Source organism: Procambarus clarkii, chromosome 40 (assembly GCF_040958095.1).
Source record: "Procambarus clarkii isolate CNS0578487 chromosome 40, FALCON_Pclarkii_2.0, whole genome shotgun sequence".
NCBI lineage: Eukaryota > Metazoa > Arthropoda > Malacostraca > Decapoda > Cambaridae > Procambarus > Procambarus clarkii.
In genome coordinates this window covers 6,532,465-6,560,334 of record NC_091189.1, presented here as the reverse complement: position 1 = coordinate 6,560,334, position 27,870 = coordinate 6,532,465, and the positions used below count along the sequence as shown (strand labels likewise).

Below are 27,870 nucleotides of genomic sequence, written 5' to 3'. Positions count from 1 at the left end.
CAGTTTCTTTAAAAACCAAATAATTTGTACAAACAGAAATTCATGTTATCAAATACAAAACCTCTATAATTGTTGTTAATGTCAAAATTCTTGCTCTTTTCTATAATTGAGACTACAGTATAACACTAAATATTATTTATAAATTATTATAATTTAATTATTATCATTGGCATAATTTAATTATCATCATTGGCATAATAAGACTTGTACTAGAGGTCATCACCACAGTGAACGCCCACATCTCTATAAACACAAGAAAACATAATGTTAATAAATAACCCAAATGAAAGAGATTTTTGAAAAGCTGGAGAATATATAATTCCTTATTAAACTTGATACAGAAATCACATATCAAACATCATTACCATAGCATCAACAAGCCTACCAAAGTTATGATCCATAAAAGCCATAAATATGACGTCTCCCAACTTATAAAGAAGAAATTTAGAATGGGTAACCAAGAGGCTTGTTATCGCAGGAGAGGATGTGGGGTTCGGCTAGCCTCCCTCTACATGCTGTATATAAGCGCCAAAGCTCGCAGTAATCCCCCACAGGCATACAAGAGTTACTTTCACACACTCTGGCCTTCTTCTTTCTTCGAGAAGCACTGGTGAGCATAAAATAATCCTTTTATTCTCTTGGTCTAAGGTTAAGGGGAGGTCTCAATGTCTAACCCATGAAGGAAAATGAGACAGGAAAGTTCTTACGTACTTTCATATTAATCAATTCATCTTCAGAAGGATGAAGATGTATTGATTAACTAACCTAACCTAACCTAACCTAACCTAACTTAATACGTAAGTACTTAGGGAATTTTCTGTCTCATTTTCCTTCATGGTCATTGTCATACATACATACATACATACATACATACATACATACATACATACATACATACATACATACATACATACATACATACATATAAACACGGCTACAGCCATGAACTGAGGTGTATTGTTCTGTATTACAGATTTGACGAAGATGAAGTGCACTTTTGGAATCCTTCTCTGTGTCGCAGGTATGTGTCATACTCTCCTACGGGTACGTGTATATGTGGCATGTGTGCCAAAGTTGTGTTCTGCCGTTAGTATGTATGTTTTTGTTGTATTTCTGTAAGCATTGTTATGATTTTGGGACATTTAGGTGAACGCCTGACCTAGAAATCTTTGGCCAGTATGCTTCATGTTTTGTACACGTAAAATTAAATAATTTAAACTGATATTGTTAAATTTGTTCATCTGTTGATATTGTTAAATCTTCTACGAGTGAAATGTTCATTCATTGTTAATGATTGTCACAATTTAGTTTGACGTTGGGCATATAACGCTTATCAACCGCATCAGGGTTATTGAGACCATATCCAAAAAGTATACTTTAGTCCTATTTAATGTTCAGGACCAAAGTGATTGATTGGTGAAGATTAAGCCACCCTAGAGGTGGCTTGGGCATGATAGCCCGCAAGAACCAAAGTTGTTGTTGTTTTAGATTCAGCTTCTCGGTACAAAACGTTCCAAGTAGCACGGGCTATAGTGAGCCCGTAGTGGCTTTACCTGGAACAGGAGCGGGGCTGTGACTGCTGGAGTCAAAGTGATTGATTGATGGAGATTAAGCCACTCAAGAGGTGGGTGGCTTATCCATCCACCATTCACCTATTCACGGGCATGAATAGCCCGTAAAAACCAAAGTTATTGATGGTTGATGATGTTAAGCCACCCAAGAGGTGGCACGGGCATGAATAGCCCGTAAGTGGTAGATTTGTTTAGTAAATGTATACCGTGCGCTGAGGTCGCATTTAATCGTCAGGCTGCTATCGCGGGGAAGGATACTGCTTGACAGTAGTGACAGTATTTATGAGGGTGTCCAACTGCTGGACACTGTCCATTTGGTCACCACTTGGTCCGGGAGACATCTCCCGTCACGCAGGGTGCAGTTGCGCCTCCACAGATCTCCAGTATCATCTTTTGATACTGGTAATGGCTCGAAAGGGCAACCACTTACGGGCTATTCATGCCCGTGCCACCTCTTGGGTGGCTTAATCTTCATCAATCTGCTGGACACTTATTTTTGCCAGAAGAGTGGCAGTGTTGATGGCTTCAGGGTGATTACTGCAAGATTCAGGGACTCTTAAAGCTCTTCTAAGGTCGTTGGTTGCTTCACATTCCAGGAGATAGTGAAGTAGTGGCTTCTCTGTCATTGTTTGGCAGAAGATGCATTCTCTCTGTCGGGGTTCACCAATATCCCAGTTGCATCTGTAACCTAGACGTAGTCTATATAACCGAACTGCTATTTCCCTGTGGATTCCTTTTGGGATATTTAACCTTTCTAACTTAGTGGCCCTGAAGATACCATATTGCAGAGGGAAGCTACCTTCTGCTATTCCGTTGTAGATGGGCTTTGTTGAGGTGTGAGAGTTTTTTGGTGATGATGTTTTTTATGTTCTCTAGGCTGGATTGGATTGTTTTGTGTATCACTGGATGACGAGTTGCCAATTTAGCAATTTCATCAGCTTTCTCAATAATGGGATTCCAACATGGGATGGGATCCAGTTTAGGGTTATGTTGAGTCTTTTGCCTTTAGCTACTGCTCCAAGATACAAAATTGTTGTAATTATTTCCACGTTGTCTTTCTACTGTTTTTTTTTCTAATATTTAAAGTGCAGCTTTTGAGTCTGTGTGTATGGTTGTATTTTCGGTGTTTTGTGCAATCACATATGCAAAGCCTGTTGTATGGCAAACAGCTCAGTTTGGGTTGATGATACTGGTCCTTCCAGTCTCCAATATGCCTGTTCACTGTCCGTGTAAAGAGCAGCGCCAACACTCTCATATTCTGTCAACCGATCCGTCTGTGAGGATGTGGGTGGCTCCTGCTACTGCAATGCTGCTCATTTGCTTTTCTATGATGCGCCTTATGATTGCTTTATCATAGGCAGCCTTTTTCATCGAAAGACCTTCTATTACTATTTTGAAGTTAGGCTCCTCCCATGGTGGGGAACAAGTGTAGTTTGAGTGTGGTTGATCATCTCCTCTATCAAGAATCATGCTTTTTAATTGTTGTTTGTTTAGGACTTTTCCCGCTTTGGCAGGCCAAGAGTTTCCGTTGTTTTGGCCAAGTCCAACCATCAAGGCCTATCGTACTGGAATTGTATCAGGGAAAACAATTATCTTACTGATAATCGTAGCTGTTATTTGAGATATTCTTTAGAACCAAAGTAATTGATTGATTGATAAAGATTAAGCCACCCAAGAGGTAGGGGTATGAATAGCCCGTAAGTGGTGGCCTTTTTTTAACCATTTCTAGTATCAAGAGCTGATACTGGAGATCTGTGGAGGTGCGACTGCACCCTGCGTGACGGGAGATGTCTCCCGTGAACCAAAGTTGATTGATTGATTGATAAAGATTAAGCCACCCAAGAGGTGGCACGGGCATGAATAGCCCGTAAGTGGTACAATTTTTTTTTCACATTATGCTGAGGTTGCATTTAACCATCAAGCTGTTATCGCGGGGGAGGATACTGCTTCACAGTCTTTATGAGGGTGTCCAGCTGCTGGACACCTTTGTTGGAACCAAAGTAAACTCCCACTGTTTATATATACTGAAATGCGGCATATCTTTGTGTGTGACAGGTGTGGTGATGGGACGGGACTCCACCATCAGCAGCGCCAACGGGGGCCCCTGGGGAGACTGGGGAGAAGCATCTTTCTGTCCCAGAAACAGTTACGCCACCGGCTTTGATATTAAGGTAAGATAAGCAACAATTAATATTACTAATTATTAAATACTACGTGACACATTTGATCATATAAGTGCAATACTGGCCACCAATAAACTCTGATGGTGGGCGGTAAATCCAATACGTCATCTTCATTAAAGATTTATTTGTGTTTGTCTTGTGTAGTGTCTGTCCTCATATCCGTGGAAACTTTTCCTATATCAAAACGCTATTGTTTTAATCAGCTTCCCTGCCGTTACTAGGCAACACCTGAAAAGTCCCAGTATTCACATTACTGAATACACCTGCATTCAGGTGAAAAACACCTGTACATTTAGGCCTACACCTGGAAAGTTATATTTCTCTTCTTTATTCGATGTTTTCGTGGCTCTATCTGTTAACAGCTGGTTAACGAAAATAGTAAAACATCATTATCTCATATATTGTGTTTATACGTTAATTGCTGACAGGTGGAACGACCAGTCAGCGACGGGGACGACACCGCCTTGAACGGGATCAGATTCTACTGCAGGTCTGGGTTGACCGGGCTTGAGGTGGCCACCATTTCTTCCAGTGTTCAGAAATGGGGCGATTGGACAGGTCAGTAACACCACAGCCACATAGTTAATTATACATGTGTGTGTTTGTACATGAAGTCGACGATTTACTTGATATGACTGTATATTTATACAGTTAGTTTGGCTGATTTAGGTAGGCATAGGATAGGTTCGAGATTTGGTAATGTAAATTTTCTGGTTTGTATAAATGGCTAAATTAGGCTACAAATTTTCAAGCTAATTTTGCCACTAGCGAATTGTTTTATTTATTTTTATATTTCACTGAATACATTATTAATTTACATATGCCGATGATAAAACATAGTTATGAGAATATTACTACAGGATTTTATTGCTACGCGCATATTTTGTGATTCAAAGTCTGCCCTTCAAGCAATCCTACTTTTAACACTAGGATTAAAAGGTTGCAAGAAATACACAAGTGCACCAAGTGCATGGGCTCTCATGATCCCAAAAAATGTGTAGTGCAACTACGTTCCTGCAACAGATGCAACCAAGGTGTGCCCTTCAAGCAATTGAAAACTTTTCCTGCAAGAGCGACAGCAAGAACCTCATACTAGCAATTATAAATGACCTTATTGCTGCACAGAGTAAAGGGTTTCGAATCTCCTATGTATGGATACCATCACACATAAATATAACCCATCATAATGACACAGACATTGCAGCCAAATTAGCGTGTAACAAAGATGAAGTTGAATTAGATCTAGATATCCCCATCTCTACTATCAAAACTATATTGTTCTAAACACTCAGGTCTGATAGAGAAATTACTGACTCCCAACGACCTGAAAGCACCAATATAAAAAGCTATGATTTGTTTAGATCTGAAACCTATGTTTATGGGCAGCACAAAACGTCCACCAGACTGTGCGACACAGTGGTTGCCAGGATCAGGTTGGGTTACCGTTACCTGTGGCAGGTGGTCACAGGTGACGGATCTCCCAATCCTGAGCACTCCAGGTGCACTCTGTGAGCAGGAACTGCGGCATGATCTCCCACACTACATCACCGAATGCCCAGTTATTAGACCATTCAGACCCATTGGCATGAGGTACCTGGAGCTTTGCAATTACGTTATTCATTCTCGTGTTCTTGAAGATATCCTCATTATTGCACCCAAAATTTGCCAGTGCAGGTTATTGAACGTATGACCCTGTGTGACTAAGTATCCTGCGAGATGGGGACTTTCAGTATCACTGCTACCTTCTTGAGGTTATCTTGAGATGATTTCGGGGCTTTAGTGTCCCCGCGGCCCGGTCCTCGACCAGGCCTCCACCCCCAGGAAGCAGCCCGTGACAGCTGACTAACACCCAGGTACCTATTTTACTGCTAGGTAACAGGGGCATAGGGTGAAAGAAACTCTGCCCTGTGTTTCTCGCCGGCGCCCGGGATCGAACCCAGGACCACAGGGTCACAAGTCCAGTGTGCTGTCCGCTCGGCCGACCGGCTACCTTATTTACTCTTGCGTTCATATCCTCATAATGCACCCAGAGATTCCCAGCGCAGACTACTTATCACATGCCTTTGTATGATTAACCATCCTGTGTGATGGGGATTTTTAGCATCACGTAGCAAGATTTTTTTGACACGCTGTACTCCCCCTTCATATAGTCTAGGGTAGCTGCACGAATGCAGATGTACCTAAATGTGTAAATAATAAAGAATAAAAAAATTCATCACGACTTCACTACGTCTTGTCTTCACAGGTAAATATCAATGCCGCAACGGCCGCTTGAATGCCTTCAGACTGCGTGTCGAGTCGCATCAAGGCAGCGGAGACGACACTGCAGCCGACAGCTTGGACATGCGCTGTGAGACCGGGGAAGAACTCACCGGAGGAGGCAACAGCTGGGGCACATGGGGCTCTTGGCAGACCTGCCCAAGTGGTTGGTATAGTTACATTGTTACAACTTTGGCTTTGATAATCTTATGCAATTTATAGGCCTGGCACACTACCACGATTAGAGTTATCCTTAACACAAAGTTATCACCTTCCAAACATTTTGATCTGTGAGTTGCACTGGCCTCCATATCTCACGTCTCATAATAACTATCCTTTTTAGGTCATAGTTCATAAATATGGACCTTATTCTAATATCTAACCTTAAATACCTGATGTCACGTTAACATTAATCTGCTTCTCTTACTGTGTCATAATTTGATTTTTCTATGGTATTTTCTCTTTAAAATTGGAAAAGTTTTTCCCAAAATTTGTCTAATTTATATCACACTTATTTTGGACCTGAAGCATAATCTGCATAGCCTATGTAATTAGTTAATTACTGTTGCCATTTTGGTGATTTCTGACGAACCTCTTTATTTCACAATCTTGATATGATTAAGGGTGTTGCTAACTCAAGCGTGCTATACTACGATGGAAAATAATAATTATATATAGCTTGGCATAATTCGTAATGCATTATTTACCATAATATTAAACCAGTTATTTTTATGAAAATTACGAACACCCCCACACAATTATGTCTTAGCTTAGCTGCCAACACCCACAAGGTGTCAGCAAGGCGGACAGCCCGCCTGCTTTCATACCTCTCACTGTATTTACCACTTCTATACTTCCCTTCACCTATGCCTCTCCATCCTCTTTACTTCCCCCCCCCCCCAAAAAAAAATAGGGTCACAATGAAGTAACATTCAGTATTAACTATAAGTCTATAGTAAATAAATCTGTTATGACTTATGGGTCATTATGTAGCTTCATCGACGTCTCGAGACGTTACTTAACATCTGCTACCTTCCTCAGGCCAAGTGATCTGCGGACTGCAGACCCGGGTTGAGAAAGAGCAAGGTAAGGGCGACGACACAGCTCTCAACGATGTCACAATCTACTGCTGCTCGTAGGAGGTCCACAACGATAAGCCACACATCTTTCTCAAGATTTCCAAAATGATCTTTTAGAAGTGTATTAATAAGAGCAATACGAGGCTCGCTCGCTCATGTGAGCTTGAGGAAGTGGACGTGATAGAAAGATATCTTCCTGAATATATTTGGAAAACAAGGGCATTTTGAAACTTTTGTTGTATCCTATTAAGGACGATAGCTGGGTATCTTGTTTACCTAAAAAAAAAAAAATACAGGTAGGGAGAGATATGGTGGAACACAGCAACGTTGACATGTGTCATTTCAACTACTGAAGATAAACCCTTGTAATGCCTCTTGAGAAAGGTACGACTGTCTTATACTCTTGCTGGGGAGAAACCTTTGTAATGCCTATCTGCAGAATCATGGATCTGCCTTATATCCTTATCTAAGTTCACAACATGTGAAGCAGAGAGGTGGCATATATGATGTAATAAATTTGTATTTAAACTTCAATATTAATGAGACCATCATTCTTGGCTATGTAGACATTTATCGCGAGAAAATTATTTTGTGCCAAATATATATATATATTGATCCACTGCTGAAGAAATGAATATTTGTATTCATGATTTTTGTTTTTGTATCCATTAATTGATTTAATTTTGTTCGATTTTTAATTCATAATTCATTGTGTGACGGGGGACAGGAAGCCAGAGTGTATTCATACACGTTAGGCTTTTATCTAGGCTGAATTACTAACCCCGCCCGGGATGCGACCCCACAACAAGCTGACTTGTAATAGCACTTTCTCTGTAACTAGCTGACATTGTATCTATAAGGTGTGAAGGATTGAAGAAGTTGTTTATGTAATAATCTAAGATGAGGTCTGATAAAGACCTTTTGTGCCCTCTGTAATGCTTTTGCGCTACCGCTCACAGGATGAGTATGGGGTGCACAATAAACTAGCCGCCTTCGGCGGCAACAAAAACAAAACAAGCTGACTAACTCCTGAGAACCTACTTGCTTATTATTATTATTATTTTCTACCACAGACGTGGCCACTCATTTACAATGCTAACTAGCATATATACATTTTCTTCTGTCCTCCATGGACAGGGTGAAAGGTTTGTCAAACATACAGTTCAGAGATTTATTGAACAACCACAGAAGGTGATCGTAGTGCTTTTAAAATGTTAGGCTAAGCTACATACGTAAATACATAGATACACAGATTTATGAATGCATTAATGTGAATTTATAATGGTGAAATGTAATTCTGATCTTACTGCTAGGTGAGCAATAGCATTAGGGGAAAGGAAATATGCCCAATCTTTCTGTCCTGCCCGGGATTCGAACCAGGAATTCTCGATTATGCGTCGAGAACGAACCCGACTGTGCTACCTGGACCCTATTTTGTTTGTTATCAATTTATGGAATTAAATTAGAGTTATGTATAACAAATAAAATATCTTTCACCCAACTCCACTTCCTCATTACAATTCCCCATCCCATCTCGCCTCACCAAACTAGTCCTTACCCCACATCCTCATCAAACCTAACCAGCCCCACCCCATCCCACAGCCAAATCTCACAATCCCACCACTTCCTCACCACACAAACCGATTGATTGATGAAGATTAAGCCACCCAAGAGGTGGCACGGGCATGAATAGCCCGTATTGGTAGAGTTTTTTTTTTAGAGTGAATGGATCTTTGGTCGTGAAAGGATATTCTGTGATCTGAGCTCGCATTCAGATCGTCGGTCCTTACTATGTGGATGGTATCGCGGGGGAGGATACTGCTTGACAGTATTTATGAGGATGTCCAGCTGCTGGACGCCTTTTTTTGACCAGAGAGGCAGTGGTGATGGCTTCAGGGTGGTTCTGCAAGATCCAAGAACTCTTAAAGCTCTTTTCTAAGGTCTATGGTTGTTTCACATACCAAGAGATAGTGAAGTAGTGGCCTTTCTGCGATTGTTTGGCAGAAGATGCATTCCCACTCTATAGGTTTACTAATTTCCCAGTTGCATTTGTAACCTAGATGAAGTCTATATAACCGAACTGCTATTTCCCCGTGGATTCCTTTCGGGATAAGTAAGTGGTCTAACTTGATGGCCTGAAGATACCATATGGCAGAGGGCGGACCTTCTGCTACTCCGTTGTAGATGGGCTTTGTTGAGGTGTGCGAGTTTTTTGTGGTGTTTTTTTATGTACTCTTTTTGTGGATCAGTGGATGACGAATTGCCAATTTATCAGCTTCATCGACTTTCTTATTAATGGGATTCCAACATGGGATGGGATAGAGTTTAGGGTGATATTGTGTCCTTTGTCTTTGGCTACTGCTCCTAAATACAAAATTGTGATAATTATTTCCATGTTGTATTTCCACTGCTTTTTTTCCTAATATTTGAAGTGCGGCTTTTGAGTCTGTGTGTATGATTACATTTTGAGTGTTTTGTGCAATCACATATGCGAATGCCTGTTGTATGGCAAACAACTCAGTTTGGGTTGATAATATTGGTTCTCTCAGTCTCCAATATGCCTGTTGTCCATGCAACGAGCAGCGCCAGCACTCTCATATTCTGTGTCCACCGATCCGTCTGAGAAGATGTGGGTCACACCAACCGACCGCCACCCAAACTAATAAATAACCACTTCATCACTATACCTTGCGGGCTCACCATAGCCCGTGCTACTTGGAACTTTTATTCCAGGTAGCAAATCTTAAACAACAACAACAACAACAACACTATACCTTCCCACCCTATCTCACCTCATCATTCTACTTCCTCATCATACCTCACAAACCCACACCACTTCTTCACCAAACCTACTCATCCCACTACAATTCCTCACCCAAACTCGCCTCACCATGGATACCAATTCACATTGGCATAGATGGTAATGAAAAGGCAGACTCACTAGCAAAAGCTGCCACTGCTCTACCTGTTGTACAGGTTCAAATACCTCCAAGTTTCTCACAGATTAAGAAGCAAATCAAGAAGAAAAGATTCTCAACTATCAAAAGTCGCCACAGAGCCAAAGTAGCGGAAGGAAGTTTCCACTGCGATATGGTACAAACAAGCCACTGGTTACTCCTCTTTCAAGCCTGGCAAAAAATATCCAGAGACATTGCAGTAGCCATACACAGACTCAAACTTGGTTACAAGTGCAGCTGGGAGGTAATGAACCCAATAGTTAAAGAGTGTTACATCTGTGAAACAGAAGCAGAGGCGCCACTATTGCACTACTTACTGGAATGTGAAGCTACTGAAGTACTGCGCATCAAACTCAACATCAATCCAACGACAGCAGCTGCATTGGATGCGCATTCCACCGCGACTACAATGATTAGAAAAGCCGTTGAGGAATGGGACTCATTAGTGAGCATTCTGCATCTACATCCGCCACCAAGATAATGTTAATAAAACAAGACTAAAACCAGTGCACTAAAACAGAAGCGATAAATAAACAGGGAAAAAGGAGGAATCCCCTCCTCTATTTTAAACTTAGACCCAAATATCACAGAAACAAGGTTATCGCGTATAGCCAAACTCAATTACAGGCTCACCATAGCCCGTGCTACATGGACACTTCGTTCTGAGTAGCTAAATCTGTAACAACAACAACAACATCGCCTCACCACACCTACCGACCCCCACTCCATTTCCACAACACTCGGTAACAATCCCCACTACATCTCCCAGCACCATCTCACCTCACTACCCTTCTTCCTCACTAACCCAACCCCTCACCACCGACTTCCTCGCCATACCTCTTATCAACTACAATTACATCGCCTGTGAATCCCATAAACCAACTCCACTTTCTCGCCATTTAACAGTCTCTGCCAACCATTACGCACGAACAAAAGTCCTCACTATCTTTTTTAGCCACGAAGCTAAACTAACTGCAGCAGCTGGCAAGGTATTCACACATCTACAGTGTTTCCATGTATAGTATTCTCTCCTCGATGATCGGGCGCCATGTGTTATTCATGAATAACACTGTTTGCAGACCTGTTCAGTCCAGCCAGAATTATAATGACCAATGTTAGGCTATTATTATTTGTTATTATATAAATAAATACTGTACTTGCAATTTTGTAAAATAAGTCAATTATAAACGTGCAACTATTTATGAATAAAGTTTTGAATTTTAGAAATTCAATTTATTTTCATTGCATTATATACACTAGAACAAGTTTCACTGCTTCGTAATAATACATTTTCTGAGAGAAGGGGCAAGAGTAGGGGGACAAAGGACTCTCTCTCTCTCTCTCTCTCATTTACGACAAATACTAAAAATATAAGGGGTGGTAGGAGAAGACAATGTGTAAGTGTACGCGGGTGCCCCACAAGGATCCCCCGGATGCTGCATATTGTCTTCTTCAAGGTCGAGTAACAGTCCGTATTATGGCCAAGAAAAAGCCATGAAACACACTAACAGCATGCTATTGCCAATCATCAAAAACAATAACTTTTGTTATTTCTGCTATCAAAACTATGGATGGAGGTAGCCTACTCTATTTCACAATTAGCTTTTAAAACTATGGATGGAGGTAGCCTCTTCTAGTTCACATTTTTAGTTCCTTCCTCGTGCTTACTATGTGTGTGAGTGCTCGCTCCGGATACAATTAAGAATCAATAATAAATAACATTTATTACTAAAATATTATCGCACTCGTGCAGTGAGCGCACAAGAGCTGGTCGTTTTTGTGCGGTAAGGGAGGACAGAGAACGAGGAGCGGCCGGGGTGTGGAGGCCAGGCAGTGTTCCTCTGCCTCTGTAGTGATCAGGTCGCCTCCCGCACTCATAGGGAAGAGGTCGCTTCCTAAACGCATGTTAGCGATGAGGTCGCCTCCCATAAGCCCACAGTGACGAGGTTGCTTCGCACAAGCCCACATGGTGATGATGTCGCCTTCCAGACACCCATGGAAACGAGGGCGCCTACTACACACCCTTAGTGAAGAGGTCGCCGCCCATATACACGTAGTGAAGAGGTCGCCTACCATACCTACGTAGTGAAGAGGTCGCCTCCCATATACACGTAGTGAAGAGGTCGCCTCCCATACCCACGTAGTGAAGAGGTCGCCGCCCATACCCACGTAGTGAAGAGGTCGCCGCCCATACGCACGTAGTGAAGAGGTCGCCTACCATACCCACGTAGTGAAGAGGTCGCCTACCATACCCACATAGTGAAGAGGTCGCCTCCCATACCCACGTAATGAAGAGATCGCCTACCATACCCACGTAGATCTTAAGTTATCCCATACCCTAAGACCGGAACGATGCGGCGGAGATTTGGGCGTAGAGGTATGCAGTGGGCGGTGTGGGTGGTGACGGTGGGCGGCCTGCTGTACCTCTGCTCGCCACCACCCACCCCGGCCCTCATCTCCTGGTACACCCAGGTAAGCACCACGTACCGTACTGTAGTACCTAGAGTCGTTTAGCTGGTAAACACAGGTATAAGTACCGTACCGTACTACTAAGTACCGTGCCGTATAAAAGAGTCGTTTAGCTGTTACCTTCATGTAAGGACCACAGTGTATTAATTTATAATTTCAAATTATTTACTATAATTGTTCCAAGAGGGTTTCCTTTCAGTTTAAATATGGCGCTAAGGTACATTTGTATTTTCAACAAAACGCTGCAGGCTCCGTATTATCATGTAGCCTATCACATCCTGAAAGCTCCCTATTATGCAGCCTACACCATCTTGCAGACTTTCCGTTGTCATATAGCCTATACATCCACTCTATACATGATGGAATGGATGAATGTATGGATGAACATAACTATATGTGTAAATTAAGGGAGCCCCGTGAATAACGAAAATAATAGTCGGAGCTCCATGAATGAACGAATGGGAGGTATGCTGTGAATTAAGTATTGAATGAAATCATACATAAATGAACAGCTATATGAATGATGTAAGGGTGAGTAGACAGTGCATGGAAATAGAAGTGAATACGCACTGAACGAAGATGTAAGTGAATACAATACACGAAGTAGCGCTGAATACACAGTGCATGAAGTTACAGGTGAGCACACAGTGCATGAATAACACGGTAAATCATTCCAAATGTTCTCTCCACAGCACTATTTCCCCACCGGAACACACTCATCCCACCTATGCATAAAGGAACTCTGGCCACCGTTACACACGAGAAAAACGCGCCTCGCCGTTTTTTTAGCATGAAGCAAAGCTAACATTCAAGACTACGTCAAATTGTACCTAATGCTTTATGAGGCTACACTTTAACAGTCATAAAACCAGTCAGATGATTCCCATTTCCACAAAAGCTGGAAGATCCGGTGCAAATTCTACTTAATCATCGGCAATTAGTTTTTTTTTAAACTGTTTTTTTAATTTTTATTTTACAGTAAAGTATGAGGCGACGTCTTCGTCACATAAGGACATAAGTAACAGGATACTGCAAAATGAGCGTAGTAGTTCCTATTTAAAAGCCAGACTCATTTCATTTGTATATATATACATACATCACGTGTTTTTTGTCACTATTCTTGCATATGTGTACATATATATTTCAAGGAGGAGGCAATCGGCTGCACCGGGATCTCCCCTCCCCCCCACCGTCTTTCCCAGTTCCTCCCCTTCTCTTCCAGTCTCCCCCATTCACCTCCTCTCGTCAAATTTCTTTCCCATGATCCCCCCTCTCGGCTCTCTCCTATTCCCCGTCTCCCAATCGCCCCTTCTCCTCCTTTCTCCCCTACTCACAGGATGAGTATGGGGTTCACAATAAACTGGCCACCTCCGGCGGCAATAATAAAAAAATTCCCACACTTGGGAAGGTGGGGGAGATGGTTGACGCCTCCCCCACCCCGTCTTGTTATCCCGCTCATTCCACGTCCATTCCTGTTTGGAATGAACGGGTGCTAGCCCCTCCCAGTGTGGAGTGAATAGATGCTGGCCATCGAGCTCCTCCTCCGTCACCAATGTGGAGTGAATGTATGCTGGTCACCCCCCCCCCCTTCCCTCCCCATTCTGGAGGGCAATGACCTTGCAGGACCTAACATTTTGCTTGTTAAGTCGATTAACCAACAACAGACATTGAGACCGTCGACTATGTCCTCCTTCAAGGTGACCGCTCACCTGTACATTTCAAGAGGGAAGAATGCTAATTTGAGTCTGAATATTTAACCGATTAGCACATAACCGGGTACGAGTCTGTTGTCGTACGCAAGTATAGCTGTGGGCGACGCATTCTTCATCAAACAGGTATAGGAGGACTCTTTCGCTCCGTCTTCGTGAGGCTTCCAGGCGTTTCCAAACTTACCACCAACATTTATTTCCATAAGCAGTTAAGATATTTTTGCCTTGACAAACACAGTGCTTACATTACCGGAGGATTAAGACAACAAGCGAACAATAGGTCCCAGTAATATCTGGGGAGCGTGGTGATGTAACCGGTTCTTCACCTCACCCGCCCGCCGCCGCCAGCCCTCACGCTGGGCCCGCGCTACCCGGGCACAATAACGGTTCCTACCAACGCAACAGTTACAGCCCCGCTCCTGTGCCAGGTCCACTATGGGCTCATCATATCCTAAAACAACAACAACAAACAACTACGAATACCCAGATTCTGCGCACCTTTCAGTGTCTGATAGGACAAATAGTGTCTACGCGTGTTTGTATTTACTATTTGTCTGTAGAATGTTGGACTCTGCCTTTCTACTTGTCGGTTGTCTAATGCACTGACTCGCGATTTATTGTCCTCTCGGGATACAGCTCGTTGCAGCTGTCTGACTCCCAGGCACCTACATACTGCTAGGTGAACAGGTGCATCAGGTGAAACTGCCCATTTGTTTCTGCCTCGACCGGGAAACGAGCCCGGGCATATTGATTATAATCGAGCCCGGGCCTATTAGATTATGTAATAATCTATGACCCCTTGAGCGCTGTCCACTCAGTCGTGTGTGTGTGTGTGTCTCCGTATCCGTCTGTCTCACCTGGTGGCTGGGAAAGCAAATACTGCTTCAATTACAAGAGAAAAAACAGGAAGAGTATGTGTACCCACGAGGCCTCTCGTTTGTGTTCCCGGCATCTGCAAACATCATCTCACCTGCACGTTCACGTACAGTCCTCTGCGGCCAGCATCCACCCCCGTTCCCCCGAACGTTCCCAACGTCACTGAAGTGATGTACTAAATTGACGGAACCTAACCTACCCGAGGATCTACAAACAGAAAACGGGACATAACGTAAATTTCGCGAGCTGCAACCATTTCGGGGGCCTGGTGGCTGAGTGGACGGCGCTCTAGTCTCGTAGATCTAGGGACCGGGGATCGATACCCGGCGATGACAGAAACAAATGGACAGAGTTTCTTTCACTCTGATGCCCCTCTTACCTAGTAGTAAATAGGTACCTGGGAGTTAGACAGCTGCTACGGGCTGTATGCTGGAGGTGTGAAAAAAAGTTGATTGATAGACAGTTGAGAGGCGGGCCGAAAGAGCAGAGCTCAACTAGGTGAGCTAGGTGAATACTACTACTGAATTACAGCTCCTGCATCACCACCGCTCCTGCATCAGCAACCCAACCATTTGGGCTGGACAGTAGAGCGACGGTCTCGCTTCATGCAGGTCAGCGTTCAATCCCCGACCGTCCCCGAAAGGAATGGCCACCATTTTTCCCCTGTCCCATCCCAAATCCTTATCCCAATCCCTTCCAAGTGCTATTTAGTCGTAATGGCTAGGCGCTTTCTCCTGATAGTTCCTGCATCACCACCACTACAGCAGCGCCAGTGGCGGCTTGTGGGGAAATTAGAATGGAAGGACGGCGTCACTCCAATCTTCACACAAAAGTATAATAATAATAATTAAAAGAAACATAATTCAAGGAAGAAACCATTAAACGAAAGACATTAATAAACGCTTCTTATTCATACTGCAGGCCGCTAGGGATCGTGAATAGGCTACTGAATGCAGCTCAACATTGCCAAATGTTGCGCCAATATATCCTACACTATCGTACAGCAAGAAACCTCTATTTTTGAGGTTTTAATTACGTTTCAAAATTCAACTTTAAATATATTGAAAATAACATATACAAGACTTTTTGTTATGATACATTTGTTAGCTGCTTATTATTCTAGTGTGAGGGTTGGTGGTGTCTGAGGGAGTGCAGCTCACCAGCTCCTATGGCCGACCCGCCACTGTCGGCTCTACTACATCATAGCGGCTCATAAGTATTCAACTATGCGTGGGTCCTCGAGTTAGGTTAGGTTAAGGTCAGTCGGGCAATTTAATACATCATTTCTTTCCGTTGTGACAAGTGTAGGGGCCGGGGTGGTGAGGTGAGACGGAGCAGTGAGTTGTCCCTCACTAACTATGCATAAGGAAATGTATATGTTTATCTCTCAGCATGTTTGATAATATGTTTATTGTTTGTGATGTGTGTCTATGTATGTATTAACACGATGTACTGAACGGGGTGAGAATAGCTTGAGCTACCTCATCCCTTTGTGTGTATTTTACCTCAATAAACTTATTTCAATTTCAATTTTAACTATACATGACGATATTGAAGTATTAACGGACACAGACACCACCTGAAACTTTCTGAGACCATCTCCAATATGTCACCACAGTGGCTCCCTCTTGATCTCTCTTGATATTTTGATCTCCGTGAGTGTGAATTCTGACACTTCATACTTAAACAATCCTTGCAGGTCTCAACCGACAACACATCCCAAGAGGACAACCACATCTTAAACGTCCAGCAGAAGGAACTGGAGCAGGATTTAAAGAAACTGGAACTGGAGCTGAAGGGACTAAAACACGAGAATTTTGGAAAATTTATGCATCCTGAAGGTGCTGTATCAGGCGCTGGTGCTGACGGATACAGCGTCCGCCGCGGTACAAGACGCAAGAAGACACGTCAACTGTACCTGATGACGAATGCGGAGTACAAAAGAGTACAGGTAAGAGTGTCGGTGAAAGTCCTTACTAAAATTAATATTTAAATTTAATATTACAGTCAGAAGCAACGGAGACCGCTGCTGAAACCCCTGTCGGTGGATAAGCATATAGGAGGATATCCTGTTTTATAAGTTTTCTTTATAATAAGCGATTACGCAATAATTACATCTTTTGTATTTAAAAACGAGTAACGCACAATCAAACTCCAGCGTCACGCACAATCAGACTCCAGCGTCACGCACAATCAGACTAGCGTCACACACAATCACACTAGCGTCACGCACAATCACACTTCAGCGTCACATACAATCCATACAACTCAGTCCAGCGTCACACACCATCCCACTCTACCATACTAATAATAATAACAATAATAATAATAATAATAATAATAATAATAATAATAATAATAATAATAATAATAATAATAATAATAATAATAATAATAATAATGGTAACCAGCTCACTATCACTTCATTGTATCAAACCAGGAATGCTTCCCGTGGATGTGAATGTTCACAATTACCCAACTAATCATGTCTTCCTGGAATGTTATCCCCGTGCAGAAAGTACACAGAGAACGTCGCCGTCGCCTCGCTGACTCCTGCAGCAGGTTCTTGGTCACCGGCACTCACCCCGAGCTTCTCTCCCTCTTCTCCAGCGGCGACTACTTCAGGCTGGCAGGCACGACCTTCTTGCCGCAAGCCGTTCCCGCTACCAACTTCCAGATGGACCAGGTATGCTGGTGGAACTTCCAGGCGTTCCAGATATTGTAGTGGTGGAACTTCCAGGTGTTCCAGATATTGTAGTGGTGGAACTTCCAGGTGTTCCAGATATTGTAGTGGTGGAACTTCCAGGTGTTCCAGATACTGTAGTGGTGGAACTTCCAGGTGTTCCAGATATTGTAGTGGTGGAACTTCCAGGTGTTCCAGATATTGTAGTGGTGGAACTTCCAGGTGTTCCAGATATTGTAGTGGTGGAACTTCCAGGTGTTCCAGATATTGTAGTGGTGGAACTTCCAGGTGTTCCAGATATTGTAGTGGTGGAACTTCCAGGTGTTCCAGATATTGTAGTGGTGGAACTTCCAGGTGTTCCAGATATTGTAGTGGTGGAACTTCCAGGTGTTCCAGATATTGTAGTGGTGGAACTTCCAGGTGTTCCAGATATTGTAGTGGTGGAACTTCCAGGTGTTTCAGATATTGTAGTGGTGGAACTTCCAGGTGTTCCAGATATTGTAGTGGTGGAACTTCCAGGCGTTCCAGATACTGTAGTGGTGGAACTTCCAGGCGTTCCAGATATTGTAGTGGTGGAACTTCCAAGTGTTCCAGATATTGTAGTGGTGGAACTTTACAGGTGTTCCAGATATTGTAGTGTTGGAACTTCCAGGTGTTCCAGATATTGTAGTGGTGGAACTTCCAGGCGTTCCAGATATTGTAGTGGTGGAACTTCCAGGTGTTCCAGATATTGTAGTGGTGGAACTTCCAGGTGTTCCAGATATTGTAGTGGTGGAACTTCCAGGCGTTCCAGATATTGTAGTGGTGGAACTTCCAGGTGTTCCAGATATTGTAGTGGTGGAACTTCCAGGCGTTCCAGATATTGTAGTGGTGGAACTTCCAGGCGTTCCAGATATTGTAGTGGTGGAACTTCCAGGTGTTCCAGATATTGTAGTGGTGGAACTTCCAGGCGTTCCAGATATTGTAGTGGTGGAACTTCCAGGTGTTCCAGATATTGTAGTGGTGGAACTTCCAGGCGTTCCAGATATTGTAGTGGAAGTTCCATCTCTCGGGAAAGCCTAGACGAGGCTTTCTGTCATGATTATTTATAATAACTTTGAAATAATTTTTAAGAATATATATGTATATAGAAACTTGAATGGTGAATTTATTACTCTTTTATTTCCCAACCACTTTGTCATGCATTACAATACTCGTTTTTTTAACTCAGTAAGCCAAAATATAAAAGTTTTTTTTCCTTTGAAGGTCACCAATGTTCGCTGACAAAACAGATAATTGTCTTATCTCATTTAGTCGTGAATATTAATTTTTGTTAGTTAATTTCACTCTTCCACAAAGGAAACAATAATACTTTAGTTAATTCTAATCAAATTATATAATTAACCTCATCTTCAGTGTTTTCCGTATCTCTATGTCCAAATTCAGAGTTTTTTCCTTACGATTTTTTTTGTAGAACAACAAAATGCTCTTCTGCTGGCAGTACAAGGTTGGTTCTACCGCCTGGAACGCCATGTTTGCTCGCCTTCTCAACCAAACATCCATTCTCAAGTCGAAAAATTTTTACAAGTGAGTTTCATGGAGGCAGAATACTAAGCTGTTCAAAATGTAAGAACTTGTTAAATAAATACAAAATATCGACCTAAAAAAGTATATTTCAGTGTAAAATACTGAATTATACCGTCAGATTAAGCCAAAATAAATCCCTGTTTCCAGCTAGATTAATCAAAATAAACCCTTATGCTTCCAGCTGGATTAATCATAATAAAGCCCTATGCTTCCAGCCGGATTAATAAAAATAAAGCCCCATGCTTCCAGCCGGATTAATAAAAATATATCCCTGTCTGCAGTATGCGTGAAGTGATGGCAGTGAGGAACAGACGTGACCTCCAGAAGGCGCTCAACTTCTACAGGTTCATGATCGTGCGTGATCCATTCACTAGGCTGCTCTCCGCTTACCGGGACCGCTTCGAGGACACCTCCCACAGCTCATGGCAGAGGGAGACCTTCGGACCGCAAATATTCAAACTAACAAGACCATCTCTAGAGGTGAGAAGACCGCCAGAGTCCGGCTGACTCGAGCAATGTTGAGGGAAGATAATGAAGGCTTCGATGCGCTAGGTTTAATAAATTCGGTGATTTCATGGGGCGCACTTCCTCCCTTATCTCTGGAAACAGTATTTTTATGTTTCAGTTAGATATTTGTCAACTTTAATACTTTATAGTCTTTATTAAAATACAGTAGAAACTATTAATAGAGATTATTAAAATACTGTGTGTAGTATTATTTATTACTTTATTAAAATAAAGCAGCAACAATAAATAGAGTGTCTTGAGAGGTGGGGAAGGGGCTTTTTGTTTAGTTATGCATATTTTCATGAAAAATTGATATTTAATCGTCTGTTTGCAGAAATATGTTGTATTATGATGTCAAATATTTCCAAGATGAGTATAACATTTGAAGGCGAATACCTTCCTTCGGATAATTGCACTCATGTACATTTTTGTGCACATTTAGTTTTCGAGATATATTTGTAAATATAAATGTGAGCCTCATATATCCAGAGCCACTCGCCGGGTGTTCCCCGGGGTCAGTTGAGCCAGCCTCTACCCCCCATCCCCGTATACAGGTTGGCTTCGTAACGCTCCGGACTTGATAGAAGGGGCTCCGGACTTGATAGAAGGGAGACTTGGCATTCTTTACCCCTTTCGAGCTGCCTCGCTTGGGTCACTAGGCCTCTGCAGCTTTCTTTATTCCAGTGTTCTCATTAATGAGCATTGGACTCATTCACAACAAACACCTTAGCCTTTACTCAGATGCTGGAATCTTCTTGCAGGAGTCGGAGATGATGACCAACGGAAGTCTGAGTGTGATTCCCACGTTCTCGGAGTTTGTGACTTATCTGGTAAAGACCTCGTTAGAGAAATACGATCCTCACTGGGCACCTTACTGGAAGCACTGTGCTCCTTGCATCATGAAATACAATGCTATAGGCAGGGAAGACACACAGACAGAGGACATGCGCTTCATACTGGAGGATTCCGGTCTTGCTCGCAAGATCGATCCTAAGGTGAATATATATATATTATTTTGTTGCTGTAACTACGTTGGGGGCCTCGTAGCCTGGTGGATAGCGCAGGACTAGGACTCGTAATTCTGCGGCGCGGGTTAGATTCCCGCACGAGGCAGAAACAAATGGGCCAAGTTTCTTTCACCCTATGCCCCTGTTACCTAGCAGTAAATAGGTACCTGGGTGTTAGTCAGCTGTCACGGGCTGCTTCCTGGGGGTGGAGGCCTGGTCGAGGACCGGGCCGCGGGGACACTAAAACCCCGAAATCATCTCAAGATAACGTTATATATATATTACTTTCCAGAGTAACTTGGTGTAGAGTTGTCTCTGAGGAGCATTGAAGTTTGATATCTCTAAGAACTTTCTCAGCGGGTCACACGTCTGTCCTCAGTAACATGACCTAACACTGCTTCCACTTGATGCAGGTTCTGGAGGAGAACGCCAACCGGGGCCGGGGGGACACTAGCCTCCTCCTCCATCGCTACTACTCCACCCTCGACCTCGACACTCTCGAAGCCCTCTATCGCAAATATGAAGTTGACTTCCTGTTGTTCGGCTACAGCGTCGAACCGCTGCTCAAGATGCTGTACCCGGGAAAGAACATAATCTTCTCTCCAGCTTTATAAGGCGTGGTTATGCCTTGGCTGCGAATGTGGTCAAGGCACGCGAGAACCAAGCTTCTGTGATCTACCAGACAGCGATTATAGTTTATCTCAACCCTTCAATTTTATATCAGTAACCCTTTACATACTTCACGGTGTAAATAAATTGTAACTCTGAAAACGTATGTACCTTTATGTACTATGTAAAAGGTATGTATGTACTGTATTAACCCAATACAGTAGTATTGGGTTAATTTTGAAGGGTCCGGCTGGGTTGAAAGGCAAAAATTCTTCTTCTGATAAAAATAACCTTTATTCAATATGAAAGAAGATCATGTAATTAATGCGACACATTATTTGCCAACCACGATATATTAATTCAAAAATATACTACAACATTGACATTACTGCACTCCAAGTTAATTTTCACCTTTTATGACAAAGTATAACAATCTATGAGAATGAAAGAGTTATGTTAACTAGTTGATTATTGTATCGGAGAGAGAAGGGAATTGTGTGCAGAATAAATGTGAATAGTGAGGTGATCTAAGTGATAATACAATATAACTATCTGTGATATGAAATTACTAAAATAGGAATTTATGCAATCGAAGTTGATAGCAAATAGTTGCTATTGGTACTGTCATTTTAAGAGGTTGGCTGGTATAAGAGCAGTGTGGGTGGTATAAGAGCAGTGTGGCTGGTATAAGAGAGCAGTGTGGGTGGTATAAGAGAGCAGCGTGGCTGGTATAAGAGAGCAGTGTGGGTGGTATAAGAGAGCAGTGTGGGTGGTGTAAGAGAGCAGTGTGGGTGCTATAAGAGAGCAGTGTGGCTGGTATAAGAGAGCAGTGTGGGTGCTATAAGAGAGCAGTGTGGCTGGTATAAGAGAGCAGTGTGGGTGCTATAAGAGAGCAGTGTGGCTGGTATAAGAGAGCAGTGTGGGTGGTATAAGAGAGCAGTGTGGGTGGTATAAGAGCAGTGTGGCTGGTATAAGAGAGCAGTGTGGGTGGTATAAGAGAGCAGCGTGGCTGGTATAAGAGAGCAGTGTGGGTGGTATAAGAGAGCAGCGTGGCTGGTATAAGAGAGCAGTGTGGGTGGTATAAGAGAGCAGCGTGGCTGGTATAAGAGAGCAGTGTGGGTGGTATAAGAGAGCAGCGTGGCTGGTATAAGAGAGCAGTGTGGGTGGTATAAGAGAGCAGCGTGGCTGGTATAAGAGAGCAGTGTGGCTGGTATAAGAGAGCAGTGTGGGTGGTGTAAGAGAGCAGTGTGGGTGGTATAAGAGAGCAGTGTGGCTGGTATAAGAGAGCAGTGTGGGTGCTATAAGAGAGCAGTGTGGCTGGTATAAGAGAGCAGTGTGGGTGCTATAAGAGAGCAGTGTGGCTGGTATAAGAGAGCAGTGTGGGTGGTATAAGAGAGCAGTGTGGGTGGTATAAGAGAGCAGTGTGGGTGGTATAAGAGAGCAGTGTGGCTGGTATAAGAGAGCAGTGTGGGTGGTATAAGAGAGCAGTGTGGCTGGTATAAGAGAGCAGTGTGGGTGGTATAAGAGAGCAGCGTGGCTGGTATAAGAGAGCAGTGTGGGTGGTATAAGAGAGGAGTTTGGCTGGTATAAGAGAGCAGTGTGGCTGGTATAAGAGAGCAGTGTGGGTGGTATAAGAGAGGAGTGTGGCTGGTATAAGAGAGCAGTGTGGCTGGTATAAGAGCAGTGTGGCTGGTATAAGAGAGCAGTGTGGGTGGTATAAGAGAGCAGCGTGGCTGGTATAAGAGAGCAGTGTGGCTGGTATAAGAGAGCAGTGTGGCTGGTATAAGAGCAGTGTGGCTGGTATAAGAGAGCAGCGTGGCTGGTATAAGAGAGCAGTGTGGGTGGTATAAGAGAGCAGTGTGGGTGGTATAAGAGAGCAGTGTGGGTGGTATAAGAGAGCAGTGTGGCTGGTATAAGAGAGCAGTGTGGGTGGTATAAGAGAGCAGCGTGGCTGGTATAAGAGAGCAGTGTGGGTGGTATAAGAGAGCAGTGTGGCTGGTATAAGAGAGCAGTGTGGCTGGTATAAGAGAGCAGTGTGGGTGGTATAAGAGAGCAGTGTGGGTGGTATAAGAGAGCAGTGTGGCTGGTATAAGAGAGCAGTGTGGCTGGTATAAGAGAGCAGTGTGGACCTGCAGTGGGTTGACTGCTGGAGGGTGATTCTCCATGTTTTACCAAGATATTGTTTTAAGAATAATAAAACGCATGGATGGAGTGGAATTAAATATTTGCTATCTATAAACTTCGCTATTACACACCTTTTCCCTCCGTGTTGATTCTTCCCCTGCCTCGTGACGATTGAGAGGCGGAACCAAAGAGCCGAAACTCAACCCCCCGCAAGCACATTTATTTGACTATGGGAAACGAGGGAAAACCAATGCATGTTTACATTTTCTGGATTTGTAGATATTATCGCTCTTTATAAAATAAATATAATGATCCGTCCTTCAGAAAGTATATTACTTTCTCTTACTTGAATATTACGACTCCTCTTGGGGGTTGGTTTCTCTTCTTACGCTAGTGTATTTTTGGCCTTGGGAGGTGTGTGTTAGACAAGCAGGAGACAATGGTATTGTATATCATCTAAGACTTGGTGTGAGGTTTGATCTTGAATAAATGATAACGTATGTGAATTACATTCATGCATATTTGTATTACATTCATGTATATCATTACATTCAAGTATATATATATTATAGCCATGTATATATATATATATATATATATATATATATATATATATATATATATATATATATATATATATATGTATATATATATATATATATATATATATATATATATATATATATATATATATATATATATATATATATATATATATATATATATATATATATATATATATATATATATATGCATTTTTGCTCGCGTATATGTGTTATTGCTATGTGTAGCGCGTATATGTATTGTAGCCACAATCATCGTACTTGGTGCCTCTGTTGACGGCTACAATGTATTGTTCATTAGAAAGTTCTTATGACCTGCTTTGAAGCCTGTCTATGTTTTTAATTAGTTCCTCTATTTCTACTTAGGAAATAAATTACGTATATTGTGATTAACATGTGTTGCTAAATATAGTATCTGTTTCGTCTTTTTTTCTGCCCAAAACCCTATGCGTGTTAGTGGCTTTGCAAGGATGTAAAAATACCAATTTTATGTAATCTCACAAACCCATTATACCTTCTTGTAAATAAATCATTATTATTATTATTATTGTTATTATTATTATTATTGTATGCTGAGTTGTGCAATATTGAAACTGAAATTAATATTCGGGCCATGCATATATACATGTATATTCATTTTTTTGCTAAATACTTAGGCGTAGAAAGACAAGAACAAATAATATAATATTTCAATGTTTTCGTTAAGCTCATGAACGTAGAACAAATTAAAGTGGCAAAACCTTTTTATAATTTTGAAAAAGAATTTAGATATCAAACTCACAAGCTTGCGTATTTGGGCCATTCAAAATAGAGCACTAGTGTGGTCCCGGAGCGGACACCACACCCTCCCTAGTGGCCATTATGTCACGTCATCACTGTTGCTCACTACTCATCAATCAAGAGTCGGCACGAGGAGAAGATTTATGTACAGTTGGTACAACATAGAATATATGATTTTTTTTTATAATTCCTTTGATATGGTCTAAAGGCCAAAGAACAACGATTTACGACTGACTGATTGAATAGCGGTGCTATATAGGGAACCTTTCCTGAAGGTGGGCAAGAGCGTGCCTGTGATTGGCTGGCCGCGGGTGGCGCCATCAGGAGGCTCCTGCCCTCCCTCGTCCCTGAGGTAAACTGTGGGAAGAAAGATCTCTCCCCTGTCCTAGTTGCTGTATATACCCTGGCTGAATTCAAGATTTTCTCACCACTCTCACTGCACCAGCTGATTTATCTGGGGTCGCACTCTGAGGAGGGAGTGAGCGCTCAGCCTCCGACAGTCATGGAGGTGGCTCTTGTGTTTTGAGTCGCCACGTCTGCCAGTTAGTCGGCTCCACCTCACCCCCAGAGAATATACCGTGTTTCGACCTCGCTCGTCTATCCCCACAAGGCTCCCTGGAGCCTGTGGAGAAGCCGAAAGATGTTTTGGACTCTAGGTAAGCCCTCCTTTTTAGTGGTAACCGCAGGCTGAGCCCTCGGTGGCGACGCCAGAACATGCTACAGTACGGATAATCTTTTGTCTAGCCACTTGGTTTTATCTGCTCCACACACAAGATGTGAAATTGCATGTTATGCAGTACAGACAGTAAAATAAAATTAATTAGGTACAGTTAGCAAGAAAACTTTTATAGAAAGTTCTCTGAAACATGTTAGGAAAAAAATACTTTAGTCAGTCCTGATATGTCTTCGTTTTCTCAAGTAATGGATATGAACAAGCAAGTAGGTTGAGTGGTAACTTAAGTACAAAATTTGTATGTCATATAAAGCACAAAATTACCCGCAGCGCTTCAGATATAGTAACAATGGGTTACAGGATGACGTGTTGTACTGAGTGATACACTCTCCGTTACTAACTCAGCGATCCTAACGTTGAGGGCACAACAATTACAATACAATACAATACAATTTTATTTAGGTAAGGTACATACATACAATAAATATTTACAAGGATTGTTTAACTTATAGGTAGAGCTAGTACATACAATGCCTAAAGCCACTATTACGCAAAGCGTTTCGGGCATGATAAACTTAAATGACAAGCTTAATACTAATTGAGCATAATGAGTAGAATGAAAACAAGAAATGAAAACATAGATGAAAAAGCAGCACAAATACAATTATGTCGACAAACAGCGCTCTTTAAAGAAAAAAACAGACATTGGTTGACAATAGAAGGGTAAGGTAGGTTACAGGGAATTTATTAGGTATAGCTTCGCTTTTAACTTAAACTGGTTGAGAGAGGTACAGTCTTTAACATGGTTGGGAAGGTCATTCCACATTCTGGGCCCCTTGATTTGTAGAGCGTTTCTAGTTTGATTAAGTCGTACTCTAGGAATATCAAAACTGTATTTATTTCTGGTGTGATGCTCATGGGTTCTGATACAACCTTCTATGAAGCTTTTGAGATCAGGATTGGCATTATAGTTTAGCGTTTTATATATGTATAATACACATGAGAGAATGTGCAGAGACTTAATGTCTAACATATTCAGAGATTTAAGTAGGGGTACCGAGTGATGTCTGGGGCCAGAATTGGATATTGTCCTAATAGCAGCTTTGTGTTGAGTAATTAGAGGACGTAAGTGATTTTGGGTAGTAGAGCCCCAAGCACAAATACCATAGTTGAGATATGGATAGATAAGGGAGTAATAGAGAGACACCAGGGCAGGGCGTGGTACATAATATCTGATCTTAGAAAGAATGCCCACAGTTTTTGAAACTTTTTTTGATATGTTTAGAATGTGTCCCTGGAAATTAAGCTTGTGGTCAATGAGAATGCCAAGGAATTTGCCATCTAATTTGTTACAAATTTGGGTATTGTTTATTTTGAGATTTATTTGATTAGAGGATTTATTGCCAAACAGAATATAAAAGATTTTGTCAATGTTAAGGGTTAATTAATTAATGGCACCTCGTACAACATCCACAGCACCTTAACACAGCATACTGACACCTACCACAATTCCATGGCCCCTTAGGTAGTATCTTGGTAGATACCACAACCCCATGGCACCTTAGGCAGTATCCTGGTAGATACCACAACCCCATGGCACCTTAGGCAGTATCTTGGTAGATACCAGAACCCCATGGCACCTTACGCAGTATCCTGGTAGATATCACAACTCCATGGCACCTTAGGTAGTATCTGTTACGGACCCGAATCCAACGTCCGAGCACGGAGCAGTGACGACCGCGCCATCTGTGGGTCGGCTCCCGAAACCCCCCTCCAAATGGACGACGACACCTGGTGAGGACGAGGTGTACTGGCCACAAGGGCTAGTTTCCAGTCCTGATCAGCTCATAACACAGCCGCTGCTGACCTCTGGTGAGGTGGAGCTTAGACAGCAACGCCATCTGTGGAGTAGATACGTCGGGCGTTTGTGTCTAAGCCGGTAAGTGACATGCCCTAGTGTGTCTCTATTATTGATGACGTGTCTGCTTACAGAGTCGACCTGGGACTGCTGTAATGAAGTTGAGTCAGTCTACCCAAGGCAGTCGTCTCGTCTCCAAGTGTTTGCTGCAGCAGCTGTGAGTCGCCCCCGGATGAACACTGTGGTGTTGACCTGCCTGTGAAGTGGCAGTTGAGGGATTGTCATATCCGGGACTGACTGGAGGAGACGCTTAACCACTGGGGAGTTGTGGCAAGGAGAGTGATCTGTGGTATCACACGAGGCTCCTGACTAAGGTTCGCGACCTTAGTATCGATCG

The 27,870-nt window shown here is 42.5% G+C and overlaps 2 protein-coding genes across 2 annotated transcripts; both read left to right on the top strand.

Annotated features, from left to right (window-relative positions):
* Positions 1-341: 341 nt before the first annotated feature.
* On the top strand, positions 342-8,106 carry LOC123757859 (vitelline membrane outer layer protein 1 homolog). The gene is made up of 6 exons (XM_045741744.2): positions 342-610; positions 974-1,021; positions 3,627-3,742; positions 4,183-4,312; positions 6,000-6,179; positions 7,055-8,106. Exons 2-6 carry the CDS (start codon positions 985-987, stop codon positions 7,150-7,152), a joined length of 561 nt encoding a protein of 186 aa, XP_045597700.2. The 5' UTR covers positions 342-610; positions 974-984; the 3' UTR covers positions 7,153-8,106.
* Positions 8,107-11,847: 3,741 nt separating this feature from the next.
* Positions 11,848-21,865, top strand: LOC123757858 (carbohydrate sulfotransferase 11). Its single transcript, XM_045741743.2, has 7 exons — positions 11,848-12,521; positions 16,803-17,054; positions 17,619-17,789; positions 19,240-19,352; positions 19,634-19,832; positions 20,621-20,854; positions 21,280-21,865. Exons 1-7 carry the CDS (start codon positions 12,402-12,404, stop codon positions 21,478-21,480), a joined length of 1,290 nt encoding a protein of 429 aa, XP_045597699.2. The 5' UTR covers positions 11,848-12,401; the 3' UTR covers positions 21,481-21,865.
* The last annotated feature ends 6,005 nt before the right edge of the window (positions 21,866-27,870 follow it).